This window comes from Pungitius pungitius, chromosome 10 (assembly GCF_949316345.1).
Source record: "Pungitius pungitius chromosome 10, fPunPun2.1, whole genome shotgun sequence".
Classification (NCBI taxonomy): domain Eukaryota; kingdom Metazoa; phylum Chordata; class Actinopteri; order Perciformes; family Gasterosteidae; genus Pungitius; species Pungitius pungitius.
The window spans coordinates 7,035,105-7,059,786 of record NC_084909.1 but is presented as its reverse complement, the minus strand read 5'-3'; the positions used below and the strand labels follow the sequence as shown (position 1 = coordinate 7,059,786).

Genomic DNA, 24,682 nt, shown 5'->3' with positions numbered 1-24,682 from the left:
TTTGTCCCTGAGTTTACGTCCCTGACCTTTGCCTCAGGTTTGAACGGGAAGCAGAAGCCGTCAATGCAGATGTTAAAGTGAAGTCGATCCAGTCTGCACTGGATACATCGGCGTCAAAATATAGAAAGCTGGAAGAGGTTTGCTGAAACCTGTGACACAAAGTGTGAAAAGCGTGATTGTCAGTGGACCGGATGAGAACTTAACATTTCTGACTTTTTGCAGGATTTTGAAGCATTCAAAGATCACAGCACCAGCCTTCTTCTACAAGAAAGGGAGTTAAATAAGAAGCTTCGCCACATGATGGTCTGAACGATATCAATATGAAAGAGCGTTTTCATTAAATATTTCATGTATTTGCTCATTTGATGAAAATAATGAAAAACTGTGGCAAAAACATTTAAAAAAAAATCTAAATTAACTTTTCAAATGATTATCCAATAAATCCCTTCATACACCTGACTAGAGAATGCTCCTCTGTCTGTGTCTAAGCCTTTTCGATTACTTCTTCATTGGAATCCCCTCATGGGGAAAGTTTAATTCACCTTGAAGAGTGAAAGGAAAGAACAACCATCCAAGAAGAACACTGGATCTAACAAGAGCGAGCTACAGTCAGCTTCCTCATTCAATACAAAAGAGAAAAAATGCCTGCTATTATTCTAAAGAGGAGATTGTATATGGTATTTAGAAGTAGTTATTAATCAATTCTATACTAGTCTTATAACTATTGACTCGTTCCTTTCAAATCAAATCCAAAATTCTGAAACTCTGGATGCGAATGCCATCATACCCAAGTGCAACTAGCCACCTTCTTTAACTCTGGTCTGGGTACATGTATTTTTTATTATGTTTGAGTAAGTAATTACACAATTGGAATTGGAATTTTGCTTGATAATGATTCTAAGATAATGATTCTGCGTAACACGGCAAATTAAACAAAACGTGCAACTCCACATTTTGGTAGAACTCACATGCTGACAGAGAAACTTGCATCTACTGAGGCAACAAAGGAAAAAAAGTTCATTGCACATAAATAAAGACCCTTAAAGGGCAGTTTAAGGCCTGACCCCCTGAGCATGTATTCATTAAAAGACTGTTAATTCCTGCACTCGAACAAAAGGCAGTATGTCTATCACAGCTTTTCCTGCAGAATCTACAGCTGCAGCACCATCCAACAGCTCCCATGGGTGGTGAAGATGGCTGGAGAGGAATATGTGCACCTGTGGATCGCACACCTGTGGATCCTACACAGCTTTGAACGACCTTGGACTTGGTCTGAGCACATGCAGTCCGATGTGTTTTTATACCGTCATTTCCAGAAAGGGGGCAGCATATTATTCCCACAAGTTCTGCTTCTACTGTTGCTGTTGCCCTGGTGGTGTTTTATGATTCAGAATTAGTGTTCATTTAATGAAGGAAAATGTACATTATCATTAATGTGGTGAGAAAAACATTTGTCATATTAGTTTAACGCAAATAAGATAGTGTGGAATGTATGCCTGCATATTATAACCTGCAGAGGACCAGAGTGTGTTTTCTTGTGTTGTCCAACATTGTCACACATCTTCTCATATTAGATACCGTCTAAACATTGTATCGTCATAATTCATGTGAGGATTTTAAGGATGAAAAATGGTACAGAGTAAAAAGAAAAGTCTATTATATATTTGAAGGGTCATTCAGCAGTCAGATTTGTACAAAGTGACGAGGTTTAGAATGTAAGTGTAACTACCATTATCACAACCAGAAACACAAGCACTCAGTCAGTGATGGACGCACATGAAAGACAATCTAAACGCACAACAATCAGCAAATGTTGCATTTGCAAAGTGAGCAAAGTGAGCAAAGTGAACGGGCGGATTTTGTCAAGCCATCCTTCTGTGAAACATTCCTTTGTGTCAGTCTCTTCTAATTACTTTTTGCCTGCAGCTTTTCAATACAACGCCTCCTCACCTCAAGCGCAGCATGCGGCCATGAATCCTCAGACGGGCCGCGTAGGATCGGCCCCATTTGAACCAGACCACGAAAGAAGGTCATATGGTCAGATGATCATCTTTTAGGGTCTGGAAAGTGAAGTGCCACCTATAGCTAAGGTAGATTACATGTCACTCGCCTACAGGTTGTAACTCCCTCCTCCCTCTTTAAAGGTAGAATAGAGCAATGAAAGTGAATAGGGAATTTCACAAAAGTGGAGGTTGCTGTTGATACTGTGATCTACTGTTTGTTAATGAAAAACAGCAGGATGTCACTCACATGTTGTGCTCTGTGTGTTAATCCTTGGTGATTTTATAATTAATTTAGAAAATGTCTCCTTTAACCTTTTTTCCTCAGGCAGGGTTGTTATGATCACTTTAAGTTCAAGGTAGAGACCAAAGGTGGCCAGGCCTCTGCCATTCGGACCTTTAAACTTTCAACCCTGTGCAATTGGAATGTATACTACCATCAAGGTAGCATACACCTCTTTTAACCATTTTATATTGTTGAAATTTTGTCTAAGAACTATTTTATTCTGATGTAACCTTATGTCCCAAAAGAATTTAGGTTTACTGATTATAAATGATTCCATACATTTCAATTTGTACGAATGTTCAGATTACATTGATTTTGGATTTTTTGGCAATGATGAAGACCTTGGCTAGATTATAATAATATAGGAAAACAATTTCAACTACCACCTCTAAACTAAAAAGACAATCGGGTTTGAAAAGACTAATAACACTATGAATCTGTTGTTTGAGGTCGTCAACGTAAATACGAATACTCTGAGATAATAATGAGAATCAAACCCATACTTTTTAGATTTACAGTAAGGTGAACCAGTTAAAACGCTCCTGTATCTTTTTAAAAAGACACATACGCTAAATCAATAACTCTGTGGTGTTAAAGAATAACATTAACCAACCCATACACCAGAACTATCTACATTCGATTGTACCTGCAGAGTCTAAACATCTCAGCAAACGCACACCATGTTGCTTCACTGCTGCAGACGTTGCCCCGAGGCCGGAGGAGGGAATCTGGCGAGGCTCAGCGGGATCTGGTCCGTCGGTGCCTTCCTATAAAGGAGGAGTGAGCGTCTCAGGGTCTCTCACTCTCTCCTCTTCAGGATGACTGACACTGCTGCTGCCGTTCAATCAATGAGCTGAGGGCAGCTCGCTGTGCACTGACGCCCTCGACTGCTCCGGCTACCTGCTCCAGTTCTGCATTTTGGGCTGCGCTTCAAATAGGACACGGAAATACAAAGGTTGGACTATGAGTTTGATGTAAAAATAACTATATACAGTGTATATATTTAACTGAGCAGTTGAATGCAAGGGTGCACAAACTTTTTCACTCGGATTCGGATATTGAGTTTGATTGAAACATTTTCAGTTTTCTCCACAATTTGGGACAAGAATGTTGTTTGCGAGAGGGGTACTGCTGGTCACAGCACTGACCAGCGTCTGGGCCCAAGACTTTTACGAAGAGAGGAAAATTAGCAAGAAATACAGGACCAAACCCCTGGTGGCAAACATTCATGACGGACAAGGTAAGAATGTAGAATTCATCACCATCAAGTTGCTGCAGTACTATGTTCAGATATTGTTCGTATCCATCTCTGATTGAACCCATCTTCCGTGTTGAAGACTTACAGATCTGTTTGAAAAAACTGCATTATTTTGAGAGGAAGTCCAACCCGAATGCATGTCACTTAATCAGACCCCCCCCCCCCCCTTTATCCCGCTCTGTGTGCACACAGCCATCCTAGATGAGGACTGTAGCTTGGAGCTCTCCTTCCTGCTGGACAGCTCGGAGAGCGCCAAGGACAATCACGAGGAGGAGAAGCGGCTCACCGTGGACGTGGTGGACCGGCTCCAGGGGGTGCGTCTGCAGAGCGGCCGCATGTTGAGCCTGAAGGCGGCCGTGCTGCAGTACAGCAGTCACGTCATCACGGAGCAGACCTTCAGGGACTGGAGGGGCACAGAGGACTTTAAGGGCCGCATTGCTCCCATCGCCTACATCGGGCACGGCACCTACACCACCTACGCCATCACCAACATGACCAAGCTCTACCTGGAGGAATCCGGTCCCCGCAGCATTAAAGTAGCCCTGCTGCTGACGGACGGAATTTCCCACCCGAGGAACCCGGACATTTTCTCGGCTGTTGCTGACGCCAAGAACCAGGGCGTCAAGTTCTTCACGCTGGGCATCACTCGGGCAGCCAACGAGCCGGCCAACGTGGCCCAGCTTCGTCTAATCGCCAGCTCGCCAGCGTCCCGCTTCCTCCATAACTTACAGGACGAAGGCATAGTTGAGAGAATCGTCACTGAGATTGTGAGTATAATACCTTTCTGACAGCAAGCACCATTGAAAGGAAAATAGATGTGTTTGCTTTGACTAAAGAGCTATTCAACGTTGACACATGGACAGGCTCATTCAGGCAGTTCAATGGCGATGGAATGATGAAAATGCTCTGGAGAAACAAAGGACATCTTTGACAGCTCTGGATGTTAAGCTTTAGAGAAAATACTGTTGAATGAACACATCCCCTGGGATTCACAGAATTTCTCACATGACTTGCACTAAAACTGGCTTTAACTTGAAGTTTTGAGGAATGTTTTTTTTTCATTCTTCTTTGAACTTTTTTGTGCCTATACCTTTTGGTCTCCCCCAAACTGTTTCTTCTGTGCATGAATTCCTTTTTCATTAGTGGCGCTAATAAATGATTGCTTTATTAATACTCGTTAACTTTTGTTTTCTTTGCAGACGGCCTTGGCTAATGAAGGAGTAAGTATTATTACAATTGGACAGCTCAAGCTTTAGAAATTGAATAATGTGGGATGAGGTCAGAGTATGAAGTAGTACATTCACAACGGATTAGCAAACGTGTCTCCTTATCTGCAGTGCCCTCTGGCTGAGAGATGTGCCTGTGAGAAAGGGGAGAGGGGACCAAGCGGGCCTGCGGTGAGTATTTAGCGTCAAACTTTTCAAAAATACTACTATTTCCTTTGAGGTGTCAGAAGAAGAGGATTTTCCAGGAAAGGAAATCTTGTGCAGAGAAATCCTGATCCTGACGTTTTTGTGCTTTTTTTTTAAACAATTGAGGATAATTGCATGTTTCCTCATCTTCTGTATAGCTTGTAGGCATTTCTACAAGTATGTGGATAGGTGGTCCTACCCTCAAATTCTAAAAAAGCAAATGCCATAAAACTAGACCTTTGGCCACCTCCCATACGACCCACACTGCCATATGCTTTAACACAGTGATAAAAAAAAGGACTGCAGTTAATGCACATCCTTTCTGTGTGATGCTGGAAGAAGTCCATCCCATCCACTCTACACACCTTCTCCCTGAGCTAAGGTCGTGTCGAGCTTTCCAGCGGCCTGGCAGATAATGATTTTGCTGACGGACAGCTGCAAGGCCCTTAACCAGGTGCTTTCTCCTCGGACAGATTCTTCAAATTCTTGCACTCAAGACAAGAGGCTCTCATAATTGCGCTCATTAGTTTAATGGGCGAAAAACAAGTGATTTCTGGTTGTAGCAATTGACACACTATGTCCAGGTGCAGCTCAAGACTATGACCCCTGGGCCCTGTGGACAAGACACCTCATGCCCAGCCGAGGCTTCAAATGTCACACAAGCCCTCACATCCATGACACATATGATGAAGTGTACTTTTGTTTTCAGGTTATGAGCCGCTGAGCTTTGTTTCAAGAAAACTAGTGATTAGTTAAGATAAGATCATTAATACTAAGACAAAACAGTGTTGCGCTGGGAAATGTCTCTTGCCAACAACGTCGCGATAAAAAACAATTGATATTCTAAATTGATTTTCACTTCATTTATCAATTGATAAAATCAAGTCACACTTAGTCCCCAAATAAAGGTGATATTTTAGCCTGCATTTTGGCCTTAAGGCAAACAAAATGACTTCTGGCTTCTGCGTTGTAGCTCAGAACAATCTGCCATGTGAGCAAACCAACACCAACCAAGAGGGGAGAGAAATGAATCAACCTGACCCTGACTGTTTTTCATTCTCCAGGGGAAGAAAGGTCGCTCCGGAGAGGATGGAGCTCCAGGGCTCAAAGGGCTAAAGGTGGGTGCTTTTTGATGGATATGTCGACTACCAATACCAGTACAAATACCAGGAGTTGTTTCATTTAATTCCAATCCGTTTACCTGCAAAATCAGACCATTTATTCTGCGTTAAGGCCCTTAACTTTGCTGTGGCTGTAACTCGTATTCACTGATATCATGAGCCTGTGTACCTTCGGTCACATCAGGGTGAAGCAGGACTAAGTGGTCTACCCGGCCGGGAGGGTGCAGAGGTAGATCATCATCATCATCACCAAAATTAAGAAAACATGCTTTACTGTCTCGGTAGTTTGTTAATTCATAACATCTCAATCATTGTTTTGAAGGGAAAACCAGGCTACAAAGGAGAGATGGTATGTGATCTAGATGAATGACAATGATGACATTTGATTTTGTTGGAGACTATGCAAGTGAATGCAATACTTGTAATTTCCACACAGGGCGAAAGGGGTGAGTGTGGCACCCCAGGGATCAAAGGAGACAGGGTAAAACCTCACTGTTGACCTCACTGAATGTTATATAATATACTTCCAGTTTGTACATGCTGTGTATTATCTTATGGTTTTTCTCTTCCATGTGTGATGTGCTTCAGGGTCCTGAGGGTCCAGTTGGAACAAGAGGACTTAGAGGTCTCCAGGTCAGTAACATGTCAGTAGTAAAATAGGCAAAGCATTACTGGCTCAAACAGATGTTTTTTATTTTAGACGTTGGTACTGAAGTGATAGCATGATATTTGGCGTATTATCAGAAGTACTCAACGGGTGTATGTTAGTAAATTCTATATCCTAAGGAAAATCCCCATTATAAAAAAGATAGCTGCAAAAAACACACAGTCAATTCAAACTAATGCTTCTGGATATCTTTATTCATGTCTGTATTGGGTGGCGTTTCTGCCCAGGGGTTACCTGGACCACAAGGAGACATTGGACCCGAGGGCCTTCAGGGAAAGCAGGTCAGCCCACTTCTGGATCAACTTTTACTTGCCTGACCGTGCGCATGTGCTGTGAACTTTACATTTGTTTTTATGATAAGTTTATACGAGGGGTCGGAGCATTACCACCGCGGCCTTTCCTGTGCAGCACACAGGCTCATTTTGTGTTGTAATAAACCGCTGTGTGAATACATGGCAATAAGCCAAATCTTCACCATCATTACTATTATTAACCAGAACAGGGATGAGCTCACGGAAAAATATTTCACTAGAGAATCTCCTGATGTTCTCCTTGTATCCTGTTTCTGTGAGTATAAGTGCCTCAAGCATTGTTCTCATCTCCAACAAGACCTGCAGTTAACAACATGCGACGTAAGTCAATGATTGCTCAGTGGCTCGTCATGTGAAGACATGTACGGGGGCCTCTGCAAAGATCACCAGGACTCTCGGTGGTCCCTATGCAGTATAATTTGTATAATTTGCATGTATGTTTCTCAGAAGACACCACACAATATTTGAAATTCTGTGTTTTACAGAAGCTACAGTCATTACACTCAAATCTAGCATGACATGAATAATATGAATCATGACTAAAGTGAATCATTCAGATCACATTTAAATCTAGTAAAATACTACATAGGGATTATTATATTCTGTTGAACAAGATACAAATAATTACATTACAGCTCTTCATGTAAGACGTTCATGTAACCAACCTTTTTCATTTTTATTTATTTTAAGTTATTGGTTGTTATTGTAATCCATCCGAAATCACATGTAGTAAAAAGCCTCAAGCTGTTTTTCGTTCATTTGAGACACTGTCATTTTGTTTTTTAAGACTGTGAGAAATGAGTCCTGACCTGCAGGAAAAGATCAAATATCTCACCCACTACACAAAATATCCAGAGCATTGTTCCATGTTATCTGCATGGATGTGTTTGTGTATACAATAAAATTCAGTTTTGAGTTAAGGTATTTTTAAAATAAAAGCAATGTAACATGTTAAACTAATGGTTTAGTTTCCTCAATTTTCAATTTTCACATGATTTAAGGTTGAATGGACACTGTTGTTTTGTCATCACAGGGTGAACGTGGCCCAATTGGCTCTGCAGGAATTCAGGGTGAAACTGGTGTTGGACATCCTGGACCAAAGGTAAATTATTTTTTGCATTTAACTTTGTTGTTGTTTAGTTATCTTCTATTATTTGAAATTACTTTATTAAATAAAGTGACTTCATAATTCTGCAGGGGGACATGGGATTCCAGGGAAGACCAGGTCCCCCCGGCCCCCACGGGATGGGTGAACCCGGCCTTCCTGTAAGTTGAGAAGAAACGGTCCGAGCTGTGCCAAAGGGTTTGATGTTTTTGTGTTGGTGATCATATTTGTCATGTCACTTGCCAATGGGATCTGTTGATTAACAAAAGCACAAAGGTACATTGACCTGAGCACTGTTTGGGTGACACATTGTGCACTCTGACTTTGTTAACAGGGACCTCAAGGACCACAAGGTGTTCAAGGGGAAAAAGGACCCCATGGTGAGGGGTTTCCTGGACAAAAGGTATTATTCTATCGTCTATCGTCAGAAAACGCATCAACAGCAGCTGAAACATGCACTGTAAAAATAGTCAGTAAATTGTACGGTGAAAAACAATCAAATCTAGACAGTAATAGACTGTTAAATTGAAATGGGTTAGATTCAGTTTATTTGAGAGTGAAATACTGTAAATAAATATGTTAGCACAGAAAGTTATCTTGGCATTGATATATTGTAATAAATACATTTATTCACTGTTAATTGTACTAGAAATTGTACAGACAACAGAAATGCAGCGCAATATGTGAATCATTCAATATTTGCCGTAAACAAATAACAGTTTTGAACCGTGAAATTTACAACTGACAAAAAAACATACCGTAATGTTTTATGCGTGCATGGACATTTTTACAGCTGCCAGTATTTGACCATATATTGTAAATCACCGTAAACCAATAACGGTTCTGAATTGTGAAATTTACAGTTAAAAAAACATCCCGTTATGTCTAATAAGTTGACGCTGTCATTTCTACGGTGGAGTTCTGGCGACCACAGCTGCCAGTATTTCACCGTAATTTATACAGATCTTTTTTTACAGCCTAAACGTTTCCGGTCATTTTCCAACAGAACCCGAATACACCATAAACAAAACAAAAAATATCTGCATTAGCTACCCTTCTATTGTCCCACATGAAACGGTTTAATGAAAGAGCTTAATGGAGCATGTTTCACCATTAGAAAGACTTTTTCTAAATATGTTGTCAAATTTGTGCGGTTTCTTCATTTGCTCGTGTTGTGTATGTTTGCATGTGTTGTCCAAAATTCCACTTTGCTTTGGTCAGAGCCACCTTATGAATATAATGTCAACCTGACATTAATTTCAAACAACAGGCTGCAGATATCATTTGATTGATAAGCAGGATACCATTTTTATAAAGCCATTTGCATGTTTAAAAGCAGAGGGATTATTAAGGAGGCCGCTCATACCCCATGAGCTCCCATGAGCTCTCATAAGCAACCACTTTACTTCATGATTCACTGTCAGTGGAAAAAGTTCATGCAGTCAAACATTACCACGATGAAAAAAAACACCCCTGTTCTTTGTTTGCCCCACCACTTTGCATCAATCACAAGGGGATAACAGGAGCCAACATGTTCTTCGTCTGCACTCTCCAAGCTGACAACAATGCAGACTTGGCTGTGAACCAAAGAAGTGACTGAGATGTAACTGACACAAATAACCTAATTTTGTTCCACAGGGAGAACGAGGGCTAACAGGACCAAGGGGGCCGAGGGGACAGCAGGGTGCAGGAATCAAAGGAGAAAAGGTGGGCTATAAATGCATCATCTAACAAAAAGAATATAGGACAAATCCTAAAGTTAACACAACAAAGCCTCTTTGTGAGGGAGTCAACATGTCAAGACGGTGATTCTTGAGTTTCTTTAGTGACATTAGTGATGTTATGTGATCTAATCTAATCTAAGTTATGACTCTTCGCGTTAGAATGACTGTGGTGTTTCCCTTCCAGGGTGACTTGGGACTTCCAGGTTTCCCAGGGCCAACTGGACTTCAGGGAGCAGGCATACAGGGAGAGAAGGTCAGCAAAATATCGTCATCTATATTTTCACCACATCTCACCGACACATCAAGACAAAGATTAGAAGGACACGCATGCATGGAGAGCTTTCTAACATGTTCAAACTACTCAGGGAGTCGAGGGTCCAAGAGGTCCACCTGGAGTCAGAGGCCATCCAGGAGAAGGTCTACCCGGAACAAAGGTTTGTTAAAATGGCTGCTTTAGGAAATGTAGCCACTGCAAATGAAGTGCATGTAACTTTAGGTTTTTCAATATTTCATATTTCAATAAGTTATAATACGGCCGAAGGAGTTTTCAGATAAAATATAATAAAGATATAACATTCCGCTTTTTATTGTTGACAGGACATGTACAATGTATATATATCTTTCTCATAATTGCCCATGTCGCCGGCTATTTCTATTTTTAGGGAGACCAAGGCTTACCAGGAGAGCAGGGAGCCACAGGAGACAGAGGCATTGGTGAGCCTGGTTCAAAGGTAAATAAGTCACTTTAATCGTGTATGTTAAGTGCTAATGTACTGAAACCATCGAATGTCAAATACTACCACTCTACTGCTACAGGGAGAGCCTGGAGCATCTGGTTTGGGGGGCCTTCCCGGTCTCCCAGGAGAGGATGGAGCTCCAGGACAGAAGGTAAAGTGCATTAAATGCACATTAGTCCAACTCTTCAACAAAAACATTGATTATTTCACTAATGATATGTCACAGCTGAGCGACTGCTTCTGTCTCATCTATCTTTCCTCTTTTAGGGGGAGGCAGGTTTACCCGGTTTAAGAGGTCTTGAGGGAGCACAAGGAATTGGCACTCAAGGGGAAAAGGTATGATTTAGATTATATTTATATGTGTGTTTGTCAAAATGTATTCAAAAACAAACATTAATCAAATAATGTGTGCTGTAATCCCTCCTAGGGGGACCAGGGTCCAAGAGGAATCCGCGGGTTACACGGGCCTCCTGGGATCTCGGGACCCTCTGGACCAAAGGTAAGAGTTAATAGATGGAGTAGGCCCGTTTCATTGGTGTGTGGGGTATCCTCTGTGATGAGAAGCCTCTCTCCAGCTGTAATGTGGCGAATACGTCGCTGTGAGGGGCTTTTTTGCCACAGAAAGAAACAAGTTTTCTGCGGGTCGTTGGCTGCAGACGTGTTGGTTGCGTAAACAAGATGATATGGATCCTAAGTCTCTTGTCAAATCTCACTTTTCAGGGTGAACGTGGAATAACCGGCCAGCAGGGCCCGCAGGGACAGCCAGGTCGTTCCATATCAGGTCCAAAGGTAAAAAAATAACAAACCATCATCAAACTGTTTCTTCGCCCAGATGTTGCCACCGAGTTAGACAGGTGCAGGAGGCCGGGAGAGCTGCCAGACTCTGATGTGATGTAATGTTTCAAAGTTGTTGCCACAAGTCAACAGCGTGATCTGATTGTCTCCAGGGTGATGTAGGCACAGGCGGCCCCCCTGGTCCTGTTGGAGAAACGGGCCATGGATTACCTGGTCCAAAGGTACCGGAAAAACTGACATTTTTGGCTGTGAATACTGGAAACAAATATTATCTTCTTGTTCTTCACTCTTAACCCATCCATATCTTTCTCATCGCGACATTTCCCTAAAACAGGGCGATCGTGGCCTCCCGGGTTTAAGAGGTTCAGCCGGTCCAAAAGGCGATGGCATCCCCGGCCCCACGGTTTGTTTCATCCACATTTAAACTTCTGCAGCCAGTTAATCTTGTTCTAATCTAGAACAGTCATGATGTCATTTCTGTACTCATTTTAGGGTCCTTTAGGCCTGCCAGGATTACCAGGTGAGCCTGGTCCAGAAGGAGTCGGAATTCCTGGTTCCAAGGTTTGTGTCTACATTTTTTGATGGTCTTTTGGGTTTTTGCATGTGTGTATGTACTGGTGTATGCTAATGGTGCATTTGGTAATGTCGTGTCTGTTTCAGGGGGATGTTGGCTTTAGGGGATTGCCAGGTTTACCCGGCCCACCTGGAGAGGGCTTACAAGGACCCCCTGTGAGAAAAATGAATGAATCGAATTATAACCAACATTCAAATCTGAAGCATAATCAATTACGACATGTGTTAAACGTTTGACAATGTGTGTTGTTAGAAGTTGGTTGTTTATTTTCTCTATGCAAACTTCTTTTCATTACCAAGTTGTCTCTTTACTTTTAAACATTTATTAAGGGTCCTGTTGGGAGGACGGGACCTATTGGTCCAGCTGGACTTACAGGAGAAGGAATTCAAGGCCCGAAGGTAACTGTTACCACTGGTTTACATCAGCACTGTCTTTCAAGAACTTACATGCTCTTTATTATCAAGATTAATTCGTAATTGTTCACAGCGTGTGAGGCAATATGATGTACTTATTTAGTGCTGACATGTTATGGATCTGCCAAAAAAAATAGCTGCAGGACAAAACAACCGTAATTTATGGTCTACTGAGTGTGGAGTGGGAATAATTCAATAAATCAAATGTATAATTTCAGGGTGAGCCAGGATCTCAAGGTTTGACTGGGCCTAGAGGGCCTCAAGGTAATGGATTTCCTGGAGCCAAGGTAAGAAAGTGACTCATCGACATTTGGATCATTTGTGATGGTCTCTGTTTGCTCAACAACGATTGCCTTGTTGCAGGGTGATCGTGGATCACAGGGTGAAAGGGGAATGAAAGGTATGAAAGGTGACATGGGAGATCATGGAGTCCCCGGTGAAGCAGTAAGTAAAACAGATCACATTCGTCGCTTCCTGAAATAAATAATAAAACGGACCATGTGAAGTCTCATCAAGCTAACCAGAACATTTAATGTTTCTCCAATCACAGGGAACGCCAGGAACAAAAGGAGACCAAGGCCTCACAGTGAGTGCAATGATTCAACTAAGGTTTGAACATTCAAAAAAAGTGATTTTATGTAAATATAAATCTTCTTACATTTTTCAGAGGGAGGACATTATTAGGCTGATCAAAGAAATCTGTGGTAAGACTTCCAGTCAGTGTTTTGGTTTAACCGTTAATAACTATTTGGTCTAAAGGGAATACAAGTGGAAATGTAAAACATTCAAAGAGATTTGATATATCTATTAGAATAGTTACTTTGAACTGTCAATACTTATGAAGGTAGAGCCGAATTATGAAAAATAAATAAAATAAATAAAATTTGTGAAATGTTACTGTTTCATTTGGATTCAAAGAGCCTAGTTTTAAATAGCTGCTGAGCACTACAATACTAATTTCAAATTGTTGCCCACTTACAAAACTAAGAGACTTGGAGCAACGATAGCATTCATTCGAAATCATGTTCATGTCAATCGGACAAATAGAAGTCTAATGTTCTTTTGGCTCCATGTGGATTCCAACCAACTCCAGACATCTTGAGCTGCTAATGTGTTTCATTTTTCCCAGGATGTGGCATTAAGTGCAAAGAGCGGCCGATGGAGCTCGTGTTCGTCATTGACAGCTCGGAGAGTGTCGGCCCCGAGAACTTTGAAATCATCAAGGACTTTGTCACTAGGCTGGTCGACCGGACCACGGTTGGACGCAACGCCACCAGGATTGGACTGGTCCTCTACAGTCTGGAGGTCCACTTGAAGTTCAACTTGGCTCGCTACGCGAGCAAACAAGACGTTAAGCAGGCCATCAGAAAAATGCCGTACATGGGCGAGGGCACATACACCGGCACCGCCATCAGAAAGGCCACTCAGGAGGCTTTCTTCAGCGCTCGGCCCGGAGTCAGGAAAGTAGCCATCGTCATCACCGACGGTCAGACTGACAAAAGAGAGCCCGTCAAGCTCGACTTGGCTGTGAGGGAAGCTCACGCCGCAAACATCGAGATGTACGCGCTGGGGATCGTCAATTCTTCTGACCCGACGCAGACCGAGTTCCTGCGTGAACTCAACCTCATTGCCTCTGACCCCGACAGCGAACACATGTACCTCATTGATGACTTCAACACTCTACCAGGTGATCATTCAGTAGCGCGGTCATTCGATTAGCTATAAATGCTTTCTGCTGCCTGGCTGATTCCTCAATGTCTTTTTTTTTTTTTCAGCACTGGAGTCTCAACTCGTCAACCAGTTTTGTGAAGATGAAAATGGCGCCCTCATTTACAATCGCATTACAAATCTACACTGGAACGGCAACAATGGCCATGGTGTTAATGGAAACAATGGAAATCGAGAGAATACCAACGGATTTGGTGGCTATGGCAATAATGGATATGGGAACACCAACAATGGTCAAAATTACCAAGATGAAATTGAAAATCAGAGACGTAGCAACAGCCGAGGGCGTGGAGACACTTTCACGCTGCCCATCAGCGCCGATCGTCTTCCTATTCAGGTCTGAAAAATACTGTAGCATTGTTTTCACTGAAGAATACTTTGGTCATTTTATTCATTGATGGTACAGAATTAACTGTGACACATTTTAATTTGGTGTCTTACTCCAGGTGGTGGAAGATGATGAAGGTGAAGATTTAGACTTAAGTGCCCATGCTTCGCTGGTTGGTAATACTGTGGCCAGTGTACCTGTAAATAATAAAACTACATCTTTATCGCCCGTGAGAGAAAGGACCGTCTCCAATAAGACAGTCTTATCTACCTCTGCTTCCTTATCCTCATCCGAGACATCTGTGTCAACACTGGGCTCGGTTTCATCTTTTAACTCCAATTGGTTGAAGCCAGCAGAGAGTCCAGACCTGTCTGAAGGTAAGTGCTGCTACTCCTGCTCAATATACCTTTTTTCACGGAGGACCTTTTGACGTTTCTCAGTCGGGACAAGCACAGGGAGTATTTATTAAATTAATAATGGCTGAATTGTATTCACGCGTTGACACAATTCACTTCTCAGAAAACCAAAAGCCAGCATGAATGCAACTAGGTTTAGTGGTACCTGTGCATTTCCTGCTGTACATCACATAAGTCACAATATCTGCTGTAAAAAAGGCTCATTCTAATTGAATTGCATAATCCTTCTTTGAAAACACCCATTTCACACACGTTTCTTTTTCAGAACCCCATGTCCCGAATCCTCGCTGTAAGCTTAACTTGGACCAAGGCACCTGCCGAGACTATAGCATCCACTGGTACTATGACAAGCAGGCCAATGCCTGCGCACAGTTTTGGTATGGAGGCTGTGAAGGAAATGAGAACCGTTATGAAACACAGGATGAATGCAAGAAGACTTGTGTTCTATCCAGAACAGGTACCTTCTGTTGTTTGTGAATCAGCACATTTTCTATTTATTCATAATGTCTGTATTTACAACTGTTTCATCCACCCACAGGAGGATAAAAGGTGATGAGGCCATCAGAATGTGGGCTTTGCTACTCTACAATCTGCCGTTTGTTCATTTGTAATCCGTATGTCTGTTGGTTTCAGAAAATAATTTCTTGCACTTTTTGAAAACTTTTGTCTTCTGTCAAAAAGAAATTAAGAAATATATAAAATCCTGAAAATCAACCCAATTAAAGAGATTAACTTCAAGTTAACAGTCTATTACCTCAGTGAAGCCAGAATGAAAACTTTATTCTGGGTTTACCTATCCTGGCATTCAAATAAAAATGAACCTGTACATAATTATTTTACGTGTATGGGGCACATGCTTTACATATCTTATGTTTAAATAATTTGCTAATATGTTTAGAATTTCTGTGTGCATTGTGCTTGTTGTCATTATAATTGTATTTGTATTGGCTGTAACTGGCAGCTGTATGGAAGTAAATCTGTGCCATCGGGGTTGAAATAAAAAGGTGATTGAATTTCTAGCACTGAATATTTATGCATTGAAATGATGTACCTGAAAGTTTTTCAACATTAAAACACCGCAAAAAAATTCAACCTAAAAATAAATGTTGAAATATTCAACCGCAACAGAAATGAAGGTTACAATAAGTATAAAAAATATTGTGAAGAAAAAAATCCAAATATATTAGGTCAAAAAAATGCAATGGGGAAAAATAAGTCACTGTAATAAACAAATAGATCCACCCAAATGTAAACAGCTGGTCTACTGCAACATGACAGGTGACACACACGCACACACACACACACGCACACGCATGCACGCACGCACACACACAACGGCAAAAAAACAAACCGCAAAAAATTTATTGTATTTATAGATTCTATAATCCTAATCTGATTCCTCCAGTTTCCGCCAGAATACCTCTGGGGCTGGAAATCTAAAACCCCAGTGGATCTACCACTCGGGCCGGAAGGCCTTCCTGCTTTGGTAAGGATCCTTTGGGTCTATTTCTAAAGTCTGATAGCGATTCTCTGTGATGTCACATGATCACATGTTGTTATTGAGGTGATGTCGCAGTCAGGAACATCAACTCAATAACAACAATGTGATCATGTGACATCACAGAGAGTCTGATGGCGTCTCCTGTTTATAGAGGCAAATCTAACGTTAGTTTTTAATAAATAAGCAATCATGCGATTGGGAACGATTCCACAGTATTGTCCTTTGTGCTTTCCGTCCGTTGCCACGGTGATTATGACGCTACAGAGGCTTCAGATTAGCCAGCAGTTAGCTAACGAACCAAAGCTAGTAAGCTAGTATTCGTTTACAAACTTGGCCAAGGGGGTTAATACCTGCAGTCATGGCATCTGTCTTGGATGCTCTGTGGGAGGACAGAGACGTAAGATTCGACATAACAGCCCAGTAAGTTAGCGTTACTTCACTACTTCGCGTTAATTCAAAATAGCTAACGTTAGCAATCATTTCACCAGAGTGTAAACTAGCTAGCTAGTTAGCTGAGTTAAGCTAATTTACTGTCCATGTTGCGTATACAGCACTATGTGTCCGAAATTGGTTTAACGTTCGTTTTGTTTTCAGAAAAAAACACCTTTTGAAAAATAGAGTATTGCTACATTTGTCTTTAATTAGTAACAGATGTCATAGATAACCTTCATCGTACTAATTTACTAGCATTGGTGTTATTTGAGCTGTGGTGAATTAAGCCTCGGATCAATCTGTCAATTCTCCTGTGTATCCAGGCAGATGAAAACTCGTCCAGGAGAAACACTCATTGACTGTCTGGACTCCATCGAAGACACGAAAGGAAACAACGGAGATAGAGGTAGTTGAGAATATTGGGCCACCTGACGTGTGCCGCTCACTTAATACGTGATAATGTCCGATGCTTTTACAGGACGACTGTTGGTAACAAACCTGAGAATCATTTGGCATTCTTTGGCCCTGCCAAGAGTCAATTTGTGTGAGTACACTTTTATAATCCGCTTTTTGTTGTTGTTGTTGTTGTTATTATGGTGTGGCTGTTTTCACCAGTTTAAAATGTTTTGATTGTAAGTTTAATGAATTCCCTGCACCCTCTATTTAATTTAATAATACATTTTCTAATGACCCCACCCTATTTTATATAAATTCAGTAGACTATTTTGTGAAAATAAGCAGGTGGCTTTGTGTCATTATGTTTGTTATATTAACTTTATTCTAAAGGGTTTATATTATCGCATAACATGGAGGGCTTTACGATAAACACGATCTCACTAACCTAAATTAAAATATTTTTTTCCCCAGCTGTGGGTTACAACTCCATCATCAACATCACAACAAGGACTGCTTATTCAGTAAGTTAACCTTTTTCTACATATGGCTGTTAATTGTGTTAACGTTATCTTAAACTTAAAAATATAGGGAATAAAACCTCAATCCAGGGTATCTGACCATAATCACGTTGCATTTCCTACATTTCTACACATAACATGCACTATGTATGTTAAAATTGCTAATTAATTCAATGAACGCTATTTTACAGAAATTAAGAGGCCAAACTGAAGCGCTCTACATCTTGACAAAGTCCAACAACACAAGATTTGAGTTCATTTTCACCAATGTGGTTCCAGGAAGTCCGCGGCTCTTTACCTCTGTTATTGCTGTCCACAGGTAAAACAGTGCTGATGTGTTACATTGTCTGATTACATTCTATGTTACATGTTTGTTGTTCTAAATACGTTTTTTTTTTTTTTTTTACAGGGCCTATGAAACATCCAAAATGTACAGGGACCTCAAATTACGAGCCGCTCTCATTCAAAATAAGCATCTAAGACTCTTGCCCCGGGAGCAAGTATACGATAAAATTAATGGAGTTTGGAATTTATCCAGTGATCAGGTACGGATAATTCACTGACGTTGACTGATTTAGCATTTTTTACCACGTAAAGGTTGATTAGAGTTTCTTTGGCCACATACATATTGCTCGGACTAACACTGCAAAGTTAAAAGGTACGTTAAATATCTAAAACGCATTATGATTAAATACTTTCTCTTGTCATCTTAATAAGCAGTACAATTCTATGAAATGTTTCGAATGCAACAAGTTGTTTCCCTCCTTTTTAACTTGAGAAACTATTATTGCGAGTGTTCTCGTAAATTTGATGGAAATTAACTGCAGATAATTTGTTTGCAATCTGTTTAACGGAGCACATTTTCTTTCATTTAGGGTAACCTTGGAACCTTCTTTATTACCAATGTTCGAATTGTATGGCATGCTAATATGAACGAGAGCTTCAATGTCAGCATTCCTTACCTTCAGATTGTAAGTAATACACTAAATAGTTCTAGCTAGCCTTTTTGATCGGTTCTAATAAACGTGGTCCTCCCTTTCCTTGTTACTAATTCATGGATCAAAATGTCTTGAAAATCAGATACTGTAATATAGATTAGTATTAGTTTTGTTTTTTTGGTACCTGAAATGACTACGTACCATCCTTGTTTATATACATCCAAACAAATATACACACCATTTATTATGTGCACTCAGTAAGAGAACCGTGTGTTTAAAATTGCAGAAAGCACTTTTAATACAGTGCACGGAAAAGTACAATAACAAAGACACAGTTTTAGTAGTGTCATTAATGTTACATTATATCACGTAGCAGGAGACACAAGGTTCCTTTTATTTAGTGCATGATGAGTCAGTTGGTGTGTATTTCTCTTGATTTTCTCGTATCTCTCCCCTCCAGTGGTCTATCAGGATAAGAGACTCAAAGTTTGGCTTGGCTTTGGTGATAGAGAGTTCACGCCAGGTAAAATGTTTTCTCTTCCGGGGTTTGAGTCAAATTCGCTGCACTAATCACAAAACGATGAAATGAAATGTGAGCAATAAACAAATGTGCTTTGGTTTCTAGAGCGGGGGCTACGTGCTCGGGTTTAAGATTGACCCTGTGGATAAGCTTCAAGACGCACTGAAGGAAATCAACTCTTTGCATAAGGTGTACTCCGCTAACCCCATCTTTGGAGTGGAATATGAAATGGAAGAAAGGGTATGCGTCCAAGCATAATATTAGAATCAATGACGACCTTGATCACCTCAACAGTGTCAGGAAGGGCAAACTGTTGAAGTCAGAAATAAACCGACACTAAAATACCCGACGTGTCCGTTTTCGAATTTACTGTGTTATTTTCACAGCGAACATTGCCATACATTTTGTGTTGTCACAGCGCTGTTTGTCCTAACAATGATTTCAGCCCCAGCCGCTGGAGGAGCTGACTGTCGAACAGGCCCCAGATGACGTGGAGATTGAGCCCGACGAGCAGACTGATGCTTTTACTGTGAGTTCCACTCATCACCCCCTTTGGTAGTCAATGGTTCAGTTTTCCGATTCTCAAAATAGCTGCCAGCTAAAGCCCTTCAGCTTATTGAACAAACATGGATTTATGTTCCCTTGTGCTGTGTGTGCAGAGCGGTGCTCATCACACAGCATTTACCTGTTATCATACACAAACATGTGCCAGTTTCTTTTTATCTAATGTGTGAACTGTGTCTGTTGCTCGCCCACAGGCTTACTTTGCCGATGGAAATAAGGTAAAGTCTCACAATCATTTTTTTTTAATCTCTAACACATATGGTTGAGTAGTATGTGGTGTTTAACTCTTTTGATTTTGTTAACTGATGTTCCAAAGCAAAAAGACCGGGAGCCGGTTTTCTCTGAGGATCTGGGCCTCGCCGTTGAGAAGCTGAAGGAGGGCTTCACACTTCAAGGACTTTGGGAAGTCGTTGGCTGAAATAATATTATATATATTTCATTTTAGGTCATGTTAACAGTTGTACAGTTAATGTATTGATACTATTTCATATTTACATGTAGAACATATTTATTGTTAAAAAATTGTATATAACCGTTTCTCATAATGGCTAGAAAATGTGAAAGATGTTTCAAAATTAATAAATGCATTAAAATAGATTTTAAAGCTTTCAATAACTCAAATGGCGTAGGGTCGTAACTGCAGCAAACACAGTTAATTTCAATGTGTGAAGAACACACTGATCTTGCGCTAAATACATAACTGCACACAAGCCCCTAAAGTATTTGAAAACTCTGAAAACAGGACAAACTGTGACCTGCTGTGGTAGCAGCTGTTCACTGACCCTGTTTTCCTGTTAGATAACTCCCCTGTGGATGTGTCATGAACAAATACTGACCACTGTAGTGAAGCGGTCATAACTATCAGTGAATGGTGACTCACTTCACGTGTACATGTCTCCAGAAGAAAGTGATATCCACAAACACATGAAGAGCTGGAACAAATAGTCCCGTCATTATGTTGATGGGTTTCAATCAATCAACTCTTTATTACAAACTCAAGGTCCAGATAGTACAAAAACAGTAAATATATGTAAAAAAATCAAAATCAAACACAAACAGGGTCACAAGCTGAGTACATAGACCTTCAAAGGCCTTATGAACAAACAACTGTACCAATGTCTCCACAGCTGGGACTGGTAGCGTGAAGTGCTAAACTTTATATATGACAAAGCCAGGATAATTGCATTTCCAGAGACCCAGCAGATAAATTTATACATAAGATTTCTTAATACAGCTTTGAAAGTGTTAACTCCTGCAGTCACAAACATTTCACTCGCACTACACCATCTAGGCCTCTAGCAATATTCGCATGGCATCCTTATAAGCTACTTGGAGTCTCTGTAGGCTTTTTTATAACTGGACCAGAAGTGTGCAGTACAGAGTGATGTAAAATAAGCTTTAAACATCTTCACTCCATCTCTACAAATTCCAAATGTGCGCAAAACAATATTAGCTTGTGCATACATCTTACGACATTGCCTATAGATATCATCATCATCTGTTCTGTAATAAAATGTCCAAGATATTTTACCTTATCACAGGCAACGAGGTAATTATCAGACTATTTATAATTAGGGAACTTTAGAATTCTGTCCTCTTTATATCATGTTCCACACCATCGACAGTACATGAATTAAGAAGCTGCTGGGTTTCTCTAAAGTTATATATTTGACTTGATTAAATAGACGAGTGACAATGAAAGATTGTAGGTTACTCATGCGCGTGCAACAATGTTGTTACCAATCACCGGGGTGACAAGGCCCCACAGTTGTTTTTACTCTATGACAGCTGTGGGAGCTCTCGTATTCGGCCAACTTGAATTCCTCCTGGATGGGGTCGCTGGCTATGTTTAGTGGGGGCACGGTTATATAATAAAGTGGCATTGGAACTGGCTGCCTTCAGTTCTTTGTCTTCATCGGCCACGACAGTCAGACTCAGGAACACCTCCATCCAGGTCCTGTGCTTAGAGAATGGATCCCCAAAGCATGAGGGAAGATCTCCAACTGTTCCAGAGCACTTTGCTGCAGGATGGACTCAAAGAGCTCCTGAATGAGAACAAGTTAGTTGACAGTGTCCTAAAGGTTGGAGACCGAAGCATCCCGTGTCATCGCCTCATCCTCGCAGCTTGTAGTCCGTATTTCCGGGAGCTCTACTTCTCAGCGGACGGCAAGGAAATGGAACAACTGGAGGTGGTTCTGGAGAACATGGACCCCAACGTGATGGAGGCGATTGTGAATTACATGTACTCGGCGGAGATCGACATCAACGAAGACAACGTGCAGGATATCCTGGCCGCCGCCAGCCGCTTGCAGATCCCCTCGGTGTTCACAGTCTGTGTGAACTATCTCCAGAAGAGACTGTCTGTCAAAAACTGCCTCGCCATCTACAGGCTGGGACTGGTGCTGAACAGCGCCCGGCTGGCGATGGCAGCTCGAAATCACATCGCAGATCGGTTCGAGGCCATAGCCACAGACGAGGATTTCTTACAGCTCTCTCCGCCCGAACTCTTTGCCATCATTGGAGCGGACGCGTTGAATGTCGAAAAAGAGGAAGTGGTGTTTGAGACGCTCATGAGGTGGATCCGAAAAGAACCGGAGAAGCGCGTGAAGTCCTTGGAGGAGGCCTTCGAGTGCATCCGTTTCCGTTTACTGCCAGAGCAGTACTTCAAGGAGAAGGTGGAGAAGGATGACCTCATCAAGGCTGACCCCGAGCTTCTTAAAAAGATCAAAGTCATCAAGGATGCCTTTGCGGGAAAGCTGCCCGAGGGGAAGAAGGGAGGAGATGAGGAGGAAGGAGAGGAGGCGGAGAAGCTGCCCGGCTATTTGAATGACCAGCGCAGATATGGCATGTATGCCAAAGACATGGTTTTGATGATCAATGACACTGCCAGCGTGGCTTATGACACCCAAGAGAACGAATGCTTTCTCGCCGCAATGGCGGAGCAGGTCCCCCGAAACCACGTCAGCGTGGTATCAAAAAACAACATCCTGTATGTGTTGGGAGGACTGTTTGTAGATGAGGAGGACAAAGAAAACCCGCTGCAGTGTTACTTCTACCAGGTACAAAGGTTCGGTTTACATTGCAGTCGTGCTGCAAACATCGACATACATTCAAAATATCTTAAAATGTGTCTTTCAGTTTGACAGCCTCACTGCTGAATGGGTGGCTCTGCCGCCCATGCCCTCCCCCAGGTGTTTGTTCGCTGTGGGGGAATGTGAAAAGCTCCTCTTTGCAGTGGCCGGAAAAGATTTGCAGTCCAACGAGTCTCATGACACCGTCATGTGCTACGACACGGAGTGAGTTCAGCACGGCAACCTGCCCTGTTCCATAGACTTCTGTCATTAACTACTGTCTGTACACCCTTTTTTTTTTTAGAAAAATGAAGTGGACGCAGACAAAGAAGTTGCCCTTGAATATCCACGGCCACTGTGTGGTCTCTGAGAACGGGCTGGTGTACTGCATCGGAGGAAAAACGGACGACAAGTACGATTTAAATGGCCAATTTGTTTCGATTGAGCCAACATGTGATGTTCACGTTACCTTAACCCTCCTCCTTTCTCCCCGGGTGAAGCAAAGCAACCAATAAGATGTTTGCATACAACCACAAGAGGTCAGAGTGGAAGGAAGTGGGCTCCATGAAAACCCCCAGGTCCATGTTTGGGGCAGCTATCCACAACGGGACGATTGTTGTCGCCGGGGGAGTCAACGAGGAAGGGCTCACAGCCACATGCGAAACATACGACTTTGCAACCAACAAGTATGTGCCACGACGTGGCTGGTTATTAGTAAAATATTCATTTAGGCAATCTGGTAAATCATAGCCTCAAAGCAGATTTAAGTGTGTATAAGATTGTGGAGCTTTTATATTGGAAAGTCAACTCACTGCAACAATGTATACACACTACTATTATACAATCAAATAGAAGTTCAAATGATCTAAATATTAATACGGATTTAATGCCTGTTGTGGTAATAACATTTTCATCAGACACGGCTGGTTTTAATAGCAATAATAAACTCTGAGACGTCACATTAACACAGCCGAGTGGACCTTGTTGTAGGTGGTCCCCCTTCACAGAGTTGCCCCAGGAGAGGAGCTCCGTCAACCTGGTGAGCTGCGGGGGGCAGCTGTACTCTCTGGGAGGCTTCGCCATCGTGGAGAACGAGAACAAAGAGTGCGAACCCAGTGAAGTCCTCGACATCTGGCAGTATGTGTGGACTCTTTTACGTTACGTCTTTACAAAGTTTTGGGAAATAACGTCGGCGTGCTCTCACTTCCTTTTACAGCCAACGGCTCTGTTGCGATGACACGTTTGAACTCTCTCACCAGGTATGAAGAGGACAAGAAACAGTGGACCGGCATCATCAGAGAGATGCGTTACGCGGCCGGCGCCTCCTGTGTCTCCATGCGTCTAAATGCAGCCAGGATGCCCAAACTGTGAGAAATGGAACAGGGACAGGGACAGACAAGGCACCCTGACGTTCCTGCTGTAGGCCAAATATCATGTACATGCTCTTATTTAGTGGCTTGTGATTTACATTTCAAGGTAGCACGTGTCCTCTTTGATTGTCCTGTGAGTGGTTTAATGAAAAGGTTTCATGGTTTTTGTCACGTCACTTACCCCCAAAAATGATTAATACTGTTGAAGGATGGTATTGTATGTTTTCCGTGAATCTGTAAAGTTTCATTATCCATTTGGTAATATGTACCTGGTGTCTTTTCAGTACATCATCTGATAAGGGCTCAATGTTTCTATTTTGTGTTTAATTGTTTTTCTTTTTTCAAGCAACACTTAACAGCTCATAAATATATGTGCATTATTCAAGCAAAGAAACATTATGCAACTGTGCACAATTGACAAGTAAAATTAACACATTTTGAGACCACACTTGCTTTAAAAGTAAAGTAATGAGTGAGAGCCTTCAAAGTAAACAACT

At 41.7% G+C, this 24,682-nt stretch overlaps 4 protein-coding genes across 5 annotated transcripts in view; all 4 read left to right on the top strand.

Annotated features, from left to right (window-relative positions):
* The window catches only part of zgc:172182 (coiled-coil domain-containing protein 89), a 2,270-nt gene extending 1,817 nt beyond the window's left edge, over positions 1–453 (top strand). Inside the window, exons 4-5 of the mRNA XM_062564893.1 lie at positions 13–137; positions 223–453. Of these exons, the coding sequence (XP_062420877.1) occupies positions 13–137; positions 223–309 (212 nt within the window). The 3' untranslated portion in view covers positions 310–453. The remainder of the gene's footprint in view (positions 1–12; positions 138–222) is intronic.
* A 2,588-nt stretch (positions 454–3,041) lies between these two features.
* Positions 3,042–15,950, top strand: col28a2a (collagen, type XXVIII, alpha 2a). The gene is made up of 35 exons (XM_037489592.2): positions 3,042–3,526; positions 3,737–4,311; positions 4,744–4,764; positions 4,882–4,941; positions 6,021–6,074; positions 6,262–6,306; positions 6,400–6,426; positions 6,514–6,558; positions 6,666–6,710; positions 6,972–7,025; positions 8,089–8,157; positions 8,253–8,321; positions 8,495–8,563; positions 9,799–9,867; positions 10,069–10,137; positions 10,250–10,318; positions 10,547–10,615; positions 10,701–10,772; positions 10,889–10,957; positions 11,049–11,120; positions 11,342–11,410; positions 11,569–11,637; positions 11,751–11,819; positions 11,909–11,977; positions 12,077–12,145; positions 12,320–12,388; positions 12,622–12,690; positions 12,767–12,847; positions 12,954–12,989; positions 13,071–13,107; positions 13,533–14,090; positions 14,179–14,468; positions 14,578–14,836; positions 15,141–15,332; positions 15,414–15,950. The coding sequence occupies exons 1-35, from the start codon at positions 3,394–3,396 to the stop codon at positions 15,419–15,421; spliced, it is 3,699 nt and encodes a 1,232-aa protein (XP_037345489.2). The 5' UTR covers positions 3,042–3,393; the 3' UTR covers positions 15,422–15,950.
* A 290-nt stretch (positions 15,951–16,240) lies between these two features.
* bbs5 (Bardet-Biedl syndrome 5) lies at positions 16,241–20,341 on the top strand. Of its 2 annotated transcripts, none has more exons than XM_037489664.2 (12): positions 16,241–16,361; positions 17,132–17,214; positions 17,287–17,352; positions 17,676–17,725; positions 17,914–18,041; positions 18,132–18,267; positions 18,598–18,693; positions 19,121–19,183; positions 19,286–19,420; positions 19,626–19,709; positions 19,939–19,962; positions 20,061–20,341. In XM_037489664.2, the coding sequence occupies exons 2-12, from the start codon at positions 17,136–17,138 to the stop codon at positions 20,160–20,162; spliced, it is 963 nt and encodes a 320-aa protein (XP_037345561.1). In that variant the 5' UTR covers positions 16,241–16,361; positions 17,132–17,135; the 3' UTR covers positions 20,163–20,341. The 2 variants fall into 2 exon arrangements, with proteins under 2 accessions (XP_037345561.1, XP_037345560.1); XM_037489663.2 differs by lacking the exon at positions 16,241–16,361 and adding an exon at positions 16,479–16,796.
* A 250-nt stretch (positions 20,342–20,591) lies between these two features.
* klhl41a (kelch-like family member 41a) lies at positions 20,592–24,527 on the top strand. Its single transcript, XM_037487869.2, has 6 exons — positions 20,592–22,803; positions 22,883–23,040; positions 23,120–23,227; positions 23,316–23,501; positions 23,806–23,952; positions 24,075–24,527. Exons 1-6 carry the CDS (start codon positions 21,715–21,717, stop codon positions 24,184–24,186), a joined length of 1,800 nt encoding a protein of 599 aa, XP_037343766.2. The 5' UTR covers positions 20,592–21,714; the 3' UTR covers positions 24,187–24,527.
* The last annotated feature ends 155 nt before the right edge of the window (positions 24,528–24,682 follow it).

Bases quoted from the DNA above. Each gene is read 5' to 3' on its own strand.
- col28a2a (XM_037489592.2), top strand. From the start codon at position 3,394: ATGTTGTTTGCGAGAGGGGTACTGCTGGTCACAGCACTGACCAGCGTC. The intron at 6,427-6,513 runs GTATGTGATCTA...ATTTCCACACAG, and splicing joins CAGGCTACAAAGGAGAGATG to GGCGAAAGGGGTGAGTGTGG. The intron at 10,138-10,249 runs GTCAGCAAAATA...CAAACTACTCAG, and splicing joins CAGGCATACAGGGAGAGAAG to GGAGTCGAGGGTCCAAGAGG.
- bbs5 (XM_037489663.2), top strand. From the start codon at position 16,735: ATGGCATCTGTCTTGGATGCTCTGTGGGAGGACAGAGACGTAAGATTC. The intron at 16,797-17,131 runs GTAAGTTAGCGT...CTGTGTATCCAG, and splicing joins AGATTCGACATAACAGCCCA to GCAGATGAAAACTCGTCCAG. The intron at 19,710-19,938 runs GTGAGTTCCACT...GCTCGCCCACAG, and splicing joins AGCAGACTGATGCTTTTACT to GCTTACTTTGCCGATGGAAA.
- klhl41a (XM_037487869.2), top strand. From the start codon at position 21,715: ATGGATCCCCAAAGCATGAGGGAAGATCTCCAACTGTTCCAGAGCACT. The intron at 23,041-23,119 runs GTGAGTTCAGCA...TTTTTTTTTTAG, and splicing joins GTCATGTGCTACGACACGGA to AAAAATGAAGTGGACGCAGA. The intron at 23,953-24,074 runs GTATGTGTGGAC...CTCTCTCACCAG, and splicing joins GAAGTCCTCGACATCTGGCA to GTATGAAGAGGACAAGAAAC.